This window comes from Pelobates fuscus, chromosome 7, assembly GCF_036172605.1.
Source record: "Pelobates fuscus isolate aPelFus1 chromosome 7, aPelFus1.pri, whole genome shotgun sequence".
In the NCBI taxonomy this organism is placed as follows: Eukaryota; Metazoa; Chordata; class Amphibia; order Anura; family Pelobatidae; genus Pelobates; species Pelobates fuscus.
This window is the reverse complement of record NC_086323.1, coordinates 6,263,094-6,272,478: the sequence shown is the minus strand read 5'-3', so window position 1 is coordinate 6,272,478 and position 9,385 is coordinate 6,263,094. Positions and strand designations below refer to the sequence as shown.

The window sequence follows — 9,385 nt, the reverse complement described above, 5'->3', positions numbered from 1 at the left end:
CGGATTGGAGGTACACATGCCCGGCCAAATTACCATCAATATTTTCATATTAAAACATATAACATGTAAATGGAGATATTCCCCTGTAATATGCACCTGATCTGTGCATAAAACCAGCATTTGGTGGCTGTTCCCTAGTCAATCAATCATTTTTTATCCCATTAACCATCTTAAATTATTTTTTTACATCTTTGTTTCAGAAAAGACCCGGTAAGAAGGTCAGGCAAAAGATGAAGAGCAAAGGCAGATAATCGATGTCTGTCTTGCGAGAGAAGCGCAGTGTTTTACCCTTTTTACAAAAGGATTGTAACTACGCTACCTGCATTTTACCTGCTTCATCCTTTCTACCAGCGGAGATACCGTGGATAATATTACTACTCCGCTACACCGGGTGCTACCATATTTATTGGAAGGACAAAATATCTATATATGTCCTAATGTATTTTACACCCCACCTCCTATAGAATGTAAGCTCGATTGAGCAGAGTCCTCTTCAACCTATTGTTCCTGTAAGTTTATTTGTAATTGTCCTATTTATAGTTAAATCCCCCTCTCATAATATTGTAAAGCGCTACGGAATCTGTTGGCGCTATATAAATGGCAATAATAATAATAATAATAATAATGTGACTGCAACCTCCCCGCATGTACACATCATGCTATTACTATAAAATGCCCTGCGTGCTGTATGATAGGTATACCCGGCATACTTTAATTCTTATTACATTGGTTTTTGTTTAACATGTTTTGATTCTGGAAGAAATCAGAGTAATATAGGATAATTTCACGTTCTGTGTTTATTTTTTTTATGTGTGATTGACTCCAGTAGTTTTGGTTAAATGGTAATCACTGCCATGCGAGGTAAAGTAAAACTGACTGCAAATCATTTCATTCTGGAAAATGCTTGTGTAAATAATGCAATGAGATGATCTCATAATGTCAGACAGCTCTAGAATTGCCACTTCATATTAAATCGTTTTACTACAGGTTTTGTGTTGTTCGTTCTGCTGGCTATCTGTACCATTTCTTACTGCAGATTAACGCTCTGCTCCTTTAGTCGCCACGCTGTCTCCATATACGTGGTGATCTCGGAGTGCTGGCGATAGTGGTGTAGCCTTCTGTCTGTGCGATCAGTGTCTATCTAAAATAGAAAACCCAAATCATTGATTAATAACAAATTTTACCAATTCACGAAATAACAAACCATGGCAAGTAGATTTCTGGCAAGCAATATTTAGGGAAAAAAGCCGGAGTAAAAAATTCTAAAACTCCACTTATTTAATTTTTTCCTTCCATATGGGTTATCCTGATGTACATTTTACGGTGCAGGTGTCAATGTCTTGGTTGGGGAATGTTGGTGAATAATGCTGGGCTACATGGATACCATCCCTTCCCTGTAAGTGTTCGGTCACCCTGGGGTTCCTGTGATATATATAAAGTCTGCCTACCAGTGGTTGAGAGATCCAGCCGATCTCCTGGCTTGTAGTTTGCGGCTCGGTATATTTCCTGGTTGGTTCTAGGGCAGCATGATGAATAATCCTTAAGAAGTTCTCTGAACAAACAAAACACAAGTCAGATTAATTGTTCCTATATTACTCAAACTGCCTGGCTCTCCTTATCCTATCTGTAAATCTTACCATCAGCCACTTCACTCTGATTGTCATGCCACGACATGGGCTTCCCAGCTACGACATGAACTGTAAGAACAAGACAGATTAGAGTTTTGTACTGAGCATCTCCAATAACCTAAAACTGAATCTAGGCCAATGCAATGGGCAGAGGTAATAAGGTAAGTACCCTTGGTGTAGGGGCTGTATTAAGGTAGGTGCGGTAAGGACCCATAGTGTGGGGGCTGTAGGTGGGGGGGCAGTAGGTAGGTACCCTTGGTGTGGGGGGGCAGTGGGTAGGTACCCTTGGTGTGGGGGGCGGTGGGTAGGTACCCTTGGTGGGGGGGGCGGTGGGTAGGTACCCTTGGTGTGGGGGGGCGGTGGGTAGGTACCCTTGGTGTGGGGGGGGGCGGTAGGTAGGTACCTTTGGTGTGGGGGGGGGCGGTAGGTAGGTACCTTTGGTGTGGGGGGGCGGTAGGTAGGTACCTTTGGTGTGGGGGGGGGGGGGCGGTAGGTACCCTTGGTGTGGGGGGGGGCGGTAGGTACCCTTGGTGTGGGGGGGGCGGTGGGTAGGTACCCTTGGTGTGGGGGGGGCGGTGGGTAGGTACCCTTGGTGTGGGGGGGGCGGTGGGTAGGTACCCTTGGTGTGGGGGGGGCGGTAGGTGGGTACCCTTGGTGTGGGGGGGGCGGTAGGTAGGTACCCTTGGAGGGGGCGGTAGGTAGGTACCCTTGGAGGGGGCGGTAGGTAGGTACCCTTGGTGTGGGGGGGGCGGTGGGTAGGTACCCTTGGTGTGTGGGGGGCGGTAGGTACCCTTGGTGTGTGGGGGGCGGTAGGTACCCTTGGTGTGTGGGGGGGCGGTAGGTAGGTACCCTTGGTGTGTGGGGGGCGGTGGGTAGGTACCCTTGGTGTGGGGGGGGCGGTGGGTAGGTACCCTTGGAGGGGGGCGGTAGGTAGGTACCCCCTTGGTGTGGGGGGGGGCGGTAGGTAGGTACCCTTGGTGTGGGGGGGCGGTAGGTAGGTACCCCCTTGGTGTGGGGGGGCGGTAGGTAGGTACCCTTGGTGTGGGGGGGGCGGTGGGTAGGTACCCTTGGTGTGGGGGGGGGGCGGTGGGTAGGTACCCCCTTCGTGTGGGGGGGGGCGGTGGGTAGGTACCCCCTTGGTGTGGGGGGGGCGGTGGGTAGGTACCCCCTTGGTGTGGGGGGGGCGGTGGGTAGGTACCCTTGGTGTGGGGTGGGGGCGGTAGGTAGGTACCCTTGGTGTGGGGGGGGCGCGGTAGGTAGTTACCCTTGGTGTGTGGGGGGGCGGTGGGTGGGTATCCTTGGTGTGGGGGGGGCGATAGGTAGGTACCCTTGGAGGGGGGGCGGTAGGTAGGTACCCCCTTGGTGTGGGGGGGCGGTGGGTAGGTACCCTTGGTGTGGGGGGGGCGGTAGGTAGGTACCCTTGGTGTGGGGGGGGCGGTAGGTAGGTACCCTTGGTGTGTGTGGGGGGGCGGTAGGTAGGTACCCTTGGTGTGTGTGTGGGGGGCGGTAGGTAGGTACCCCCTTGGTGTGGGGGGCGGTAGGTAGGTACCCTTGGTGTGGGGGGGCGGTGGGTAGGTACCCTTGGTGTGGGGGGGGGCGGTGGGTAGGTACCCTTGGTGTGGGGGGGCGGTGGGTAGGTACCCTTGGTGTGGGGGGGCGGTGGGTAGGTACCCCCTTGGTGTGGGGGGGGCGGTGGGTAGGTACCCCTGGTGTGGGGGGGCGGTAGGTAGTTACCCTTGGTGTGTGGGGGGGCGGTAGGTAGTTACCCTTGGTGTGTGGGGGGGGCGGTAGGTAGTTACCCTTGGTGTGTGGAGGGGGGTCGGTAGGTAGGTACCCTTGGAGGGGGGGTGGTAGGTAGTTACCCTTGGTGTGTGGGGGGGGCGGTAGGTAGTTACCCTTGGTGTGTGGGGGGGGCGGTAGGTAGGTACCCTTGGTGTGTGGGGGGCGGTGGGTAGGTATCCTTGGTGTGGGGGGGGCGATAGGTAGGTACCCTTGGAGGGGGGGCGGTAGGTAGGTACCCCCTTGGTGTGGGGGGCGGTGGGTAGGTACCCTTGGTGTGGGAGGGGCGGTAGGTAGGTACCCTTGGTGTGTGTGGGGGAGGGCGGTAGGTAGGTACCCTTGGTGTGTGTGTGGGGGGCGGTAGGTAGGTACCCCCTTGGTGTGGGGGGGCGGTAGGTAGGTACCCTTGGTGTGGGGGGGCGGTGGGTAGGTACCCTTGGTGTGGGGGGGGCGGTGGGTAGGTACCCTTGGTGTGGGGGGGCGGTGGGTAGGTACCCTTGGTGTGGGGGGGGCGGTGGGTAGGTACCCTTGGTGTGGGGGGGGCGGTGGGTAGGTACCCCCTTGGTGTGGGGGGGGCGGTGGGTAGTTACCCCTGGTGTGGGGGGGCGGTAGGTAGTTACCCTTGGTGTGTGGGGGGGCGGTAGGTAGTTACCCTTGGTGTGTGGGGGGGGCGGTAGGTAGTTACCCTTGGTGTGTGGAGGGGGGTCGGTAGGTAGGTACCCTTGGAGGGGGGGCGGTAGGTAGTTACCCTTGGTGTGTGGGGGGGCGGTAGGTAGTTACCCTTGGTGTGTGGGGGGGCGGTAGGTAGTTACCCTTGGTGTGTGGGGGGGGCGGTAGGTAGTTACCCTTGGTGTGTGGAGGGGGGTCGGTAGGTAGGTACCCTTGGAGGGGGGGCGGTAGGTAGTTACCCTTGGTGTGTGGGGGGGGCGGTAGGTAGTTACCCTTGGTGTGTGGGGGGGGCGGTAGGTAGGTACCCTTGGTGTGTGGGGGGCGGTGGGTAGGTATCCTTGGTGTGGGGGGGGCGATAGGTAGGTACCCTTGGAGGGGGGGCGGTAGGTAGGTACCCCCTTGGTGTGGGGGGGGGCGGTAGGTAGGTACCCTTGGTGTGTGTGGGGGAGGGCGGTAGGTAGGTACCCTTGGTGTGTGTGTGGGGGGCGGTAGGTAGGTACCCCCTTGGTGTGGGGGGGCGGTAGGTAGGTACCCTTGGTGTGGGGGGGCGGTGGGTAGGTACCCTTGGTGTGGGGGGGGCGGTGGGTAGGTACCCTTGGTGTGGGGGGGCGGTGGGTAGGTACCCTTGGTGTGGGGGGGGCGGTGGGTAGGTACCCCCTTGGTGTGGGGGGGGCGGTGGGTAGGTACCCCTGGTGTGGGGGGGGGCGGTAGGTAGTTACCCTTGGTGTGTGGGGGGCGGTAGGTAGTTACCCTTGGTGTGTGGGGGGGGCGGTAGGTAGTTACCCTTGGTGTGTGGGGGGGGGTCGGTAGGTAGGTACCCTTGGAGGGGGGGCGGTAGGTAGTTACCCTTGGTGTGTGGGGGGGGTCGGTAGGTAGGTACCCTTGGAGGGGGGGCGGTAGGTAGTTACACTTGGTGTGTGGGGGGGGCGGTAGGTAGTTACCCTTGGTGTGTGGGGGGGGGCGGTAGGTAGTTACCCTTGGTGTGTGGGGGGGGTCGGTAGGTAGGTACCCTTGGAGGGGGGGGCGGTAGGTAGGTACCCTTGGTGTGGGGGGTCGGTAGGTAGGTACCCTTGGAGGGGGGGCGGTAGGTAGTTACCCTTGGTGTGTGGGGGGGGTCGGTAGGTAGTTACCCTTGGTGTGGGGGGGGGTCGGTAGGTAGGTACCCTTGGAGGGGGGGCGGTAGGTAGGTACCCTTGGTGTGGGGGGGGGTCGGTAGGTAGGTACCCTTGGAGGGGGGGGCGGTAGGTAGGTACCCTTGGTGTGGGGGGTCGGTAGGTAGGTACCCTTGGAGGGGGGGGCGGTAGGTAGTTACCCTTGGTGTGTGGGGGGGGGCGGTAGGTAGTTCCCCTTGGTGTGGGGGGGGCGGTAGGTAGGTACCCTTGGTGTGGGGGGGGCGGTGGGTAGGTACCCTTGGTGTGGGGGGGGGCGGTGGGTAGGTACCCTTGGAGGGGGGGGCGGTAGGTAGTTACCCTTGGTGTGTGGGGGGGGTCGGTAGGTAGGTACCCTTGGTGTGGGGGGTGGTAGGTAGGTACCCTTGGTGTGTGGGGGGGGTCGGTAGGTAGGTACCCTTGGTGTGGGGGGTGGTAGGTAGGTACCCTTGGTGTGGGGGGTGGTAGGTAGGTACCCTTGGTGTGGGGGGGGGGCGGTGGGTAGGTACCCTTGGTGTGGGGGGGGCCGGTGGGTAGGTACCCTTGGTGTGGGGGGGGGGGCGGTGGGTAGGTACCCTTGGTGTGGGGGGTGGTAGGTAGGTACCCTTGGTGTGTGTGTGGGGGGGTCGGTAGGTAGGTACCCTTGGTGTGGGGGGTGGTAGGTAGGTACCCTTGGTGTGTGGGGGGGGGTCGGTAGGTGGGTACCCTTGGTGTGGGGGGTCGGTAGGTAGGTACCCTTGGTGTGGGGGGTCGGTAGGTAGGTACCCTTGGAGTGGGGGGCGGTAGGTAGTTACCCTTGGTGTGTGGGGGGGGGTCGGTAGGTAGTTACCCTTGGTGTGGGGGGGGTGGTAGGTAGGTACCCTTGGAGGGGGGGCGGTAGGTAGGTACCCTTGGTGTGGGGGGGTCGGTAGGTAGGTACCCTTGGAGGGGGGGGCGGTAGGTAGGTACCCTTGGTGTGGGGGGTCGGTAGGTAGGTACCCTTGGAGGGGGGGGCGGTAGGTAGTTACCCTTGGTGTGTGGGGGGGGGCGGTAGGTAGTTCCCCTTGGTGTGGGGGGGGCGGTAGGTAGGTACCCTTGGTGTGGGGGGGGCGGTGGGTAGGTACCCTTGGTGTGGGGGGGGGCGGTGGGTAGGTACCCTTGGAGGGGGGGGCGGTAGGTAGTTACCCTTGGTGTGTGGGGGGGGTCGGTAGGTAGGTACCCTTGGTGTGGGGGGTGGTAGGTAGGTACCCTTGGTGTGTGGGGGGGGTCGGTAGGTAGGTACCCTTGGTGTGGGGGGTGGTAGGTAGGTACCCTTGGTGTGGGGGGTGGTAGGTAGGTACCCTTGGTGTGGGGGGGGGGGCGGTGGGTAGGTACCCTTGGTGTGGGGGGGGGCCGGTGGGTAGGTACCCTTGGTGTGGGGGGGGGGGCGGTGGGTAGGTACCCTTGGTGTGGGGGGTGGTAGGTAGGTACCCTTGGTGTGTGTGGGGGGGGGTCGGTAGGTAGGTACCCTTGGTGTGGGGGGTGGTAGGTAGGTACCCTTGGTGTGTGGGGGGGGGTCGGTAGGTGGGTACCCTTGGTGTGGGGGGTGGTAGGTAGGTACCCTTGGTGTGGGGGGTGGTAGGTAGTTACCCTTGGTGTGTGGGGGGGGGGGTCGGTAGGTAGGTACCCTTGGTGTGGGGGGTGGTAGGTAGTTACCCTTGGTGTGTGGGGGGGGGGTCGGTAGATAGGTACCCTTGGTGTGGGGGGTGGTAGGTAGTTACCCTTGGTGTGTGGGGGGGGGTCGGTAGGTAGGTACCCTTGGTGTGGGGGGGGGGGGTGGTAGGTAGGTACCCTTGGTGTGTGGGGGGGTCGGTAGGTACCCTTGGTGTGGGGGGCGGTGGGTAGGTACCCTTGGTGTGGGGGGGGGCGGTGGGTAGGTACCCTTGGTGTGGGGGGGGGGGCGGTGGGTAGGTACCCTTGGTGTGGGGGGGGGGGCGGTGGGTAGGTACCCTTGGTGTGGGGGGGCGGTAGGTACCCTTGGTGTGGGGGGGCGGTGGGTAGGTACCCTTGGTGTGGGGGGGGGCAGTAGGTAGGTACCCTTGGTGTGGGGGGGCGGTAGGTAGGTACCCTTGGTGTGGGGGGGCGGTGGGTAGGTACCCTTGGTGTGGGGGGGGGCGGTGGGTAGGTACCCTTGGTGTGGGGGGGGGGGCGTGGGTAGGTACCCTTGGTGTGGGGGGGGGCGGTGGGTAGGTACCCTTGGTGTGGGGGGGGGGCGGTGGGTAGGTACCCTTGGTGTGGGGGGGCGGTAGGTACCCTTGGTGTGGGGGGGCGGTGGGTAGGTACCCTTGGTGTGGGGGGGGGGCAGTGGGTAGGTACCCTTGGTGTGGGGGGGCGGTAGGTAGGTACCCTTGGTGTGGGGGGGCGGTGGGTAGGTACCCTTGGTGTGGGGGGGGGCGGTGGGTAGGTACCCTTGGTGTGGGGGGGGGGGCGTGGGTAGGTACCCTTGGTGTGGGGGGGGGGGCGGTGGGTAGGTACCCTTGGTGTGGGGGGGGGGCGGTGGGTAGGTACCCTTGGTGTGGGGGGGCGGTAGGTAGGTACCCTTGGTGTGGGGGGGGGCGGTGGGTAGGTACCCTTGGTGTGGGGGGGGGGGCGGTAGGTACCCTTGGTGTGGGGGGGCGGTAGGTAGGTACCCTTGGTGTGGGGGGGCGGTAGGTACCCTTGGTGTGGGGGGGGGGCGGTGGGTAGGTACCCTTGGTGTGGGGGGGGGGGCGGTGGGTAGGTACCCTTGGTGTGGGGGGGGGGCGGTAGGTAGGTACCCTTGGTGTGGGGGCTGATCCCGTACTCGGTGACCAGTTTCCGGTTCCGGTTCTCCTTGCGGACGGTCTCCCGGTGGATCGCGTTCTCGGCCACCTCATCCCGCGGCTCCCGGACTCTCTGAGCGCTTCCAGCCGCCGCCATCTTGGAACTGATACCGACTGCTAGGCTACCGCGTGTGACCGTCACCATGGCAACCGCCCGACCCCGCCCCTAGCAACACACCCTGCTCACATTGATTCACCTTCACATCAGTAATTATAATATTAATTTATTTATATCAGTAATTATAATATGAATTTATTTATATCAGTAATTATAATATTAATTTATTTATATCAGTGATTATAATATTATTTTATTTATATCAGTGATTATAATATTTAATTTATTTATATCAGTGATTATAATATTTAATTTATTTTATATCAGTGATTATAATATGAATTTATTTATATCAGTAATTATAATATTAATTTATTTTAAATCAGTAATTATAATATTAATGTATTTATATCAGTGATTATAATATTAATTTATTTTATATCAGTGATTATAATATTAATTTATTTATATCAGTAATTATAATATTAATGTATTTATATCAGTGATTATGATACTTTATTTTATATCAGTGATTGCGTAATGATTTGACTTTGTATTTATTATTTTAGTAATAAAATCTCTTTGCAGCATTACTGGAAAAAAAGCAACATTTTTTTACATTTACTCGTTGTAAAGTTCACAGACGAAAATATTCTTATTTTATTTTTTATTTATCGACCTGAAATAAAGTCTTGACAAAAATATTGTGCCCGTGTTTGAACTTCCAGAATTCCAGGGACTGAAATAAACTCCAACCAATCAAGACGACTGACCCAAATAACAAACCCCATTTCCCCAATAATGACATGACACCTGAGTATGGGATAAGGGCAATGGCCACAGCTTTATTTAACATTAAAGGGATAATAAAAGTACCAGGAATACAAAGCTGTATACTATAGCCTCCCCCCTACCTTGCACCCCCCTCCCCCCCACGACGTGAATAAATGGTTAAAAATCCTTTATTACATTACCTTACCCTAGCGCTGATGTCCATCAGCAGTGGCTCGCAGCTTCACCTCCTCCAACGTCCCGCAGAGGCCAGGAGCAAATGCCGGGCGCGCATTAAACCTCCCCACAATAAAGCTTTAAATCAATGCTTTCCTATGGGGGATTTATCTGACGCCGGATGTCCTAATGCCGAGCATCGGCAAAAAGTCCTATCCCTAGGTAGGACCCTGCAAGCGAAAGCCAAATGACCCAACAAAATCTGCATTTGACGCAACTGTACCTTCTTGGCTCCTTTCAGTAAATCCACCAGTCAATGGATGACAAATAGCTTCT

The 9,385-nt window shown here is 57.3% G+C and overlaps 1 protein-coding gene across 1 annotated transcript; it reads right to left on the bottom strand.

The window, feature by feature from the left end:
• Positions 1-704: 704 nt before the first annotated feature.
• CFAP144 (cilia and flagella associated protein 144) lies at positions 705-8,166 on the bottom strand. The gene is made up of 4 exons (XM_063427142.1): positions 7,999-8,166; positions 1,638-1,697; positions 1,449-1,552; positions 705-1,141 (listed from the first exon to the last, which is right to left on the bottom strand). The coding sequence occupies exons 1-4, from the start codon at positions 8,138-8,140 to the stop codon at positions 1,028-1,030; spliced, it is 420 nt and encodes a 139-aa protein (XP_063283212.1). The 5' UTR covers positions 8,141-8,166; the 3' UTR covers positions 705-1,027.
• Between the last annotated feature and the right edge of the window lie 1,219 nt (positions 8,167-9,385).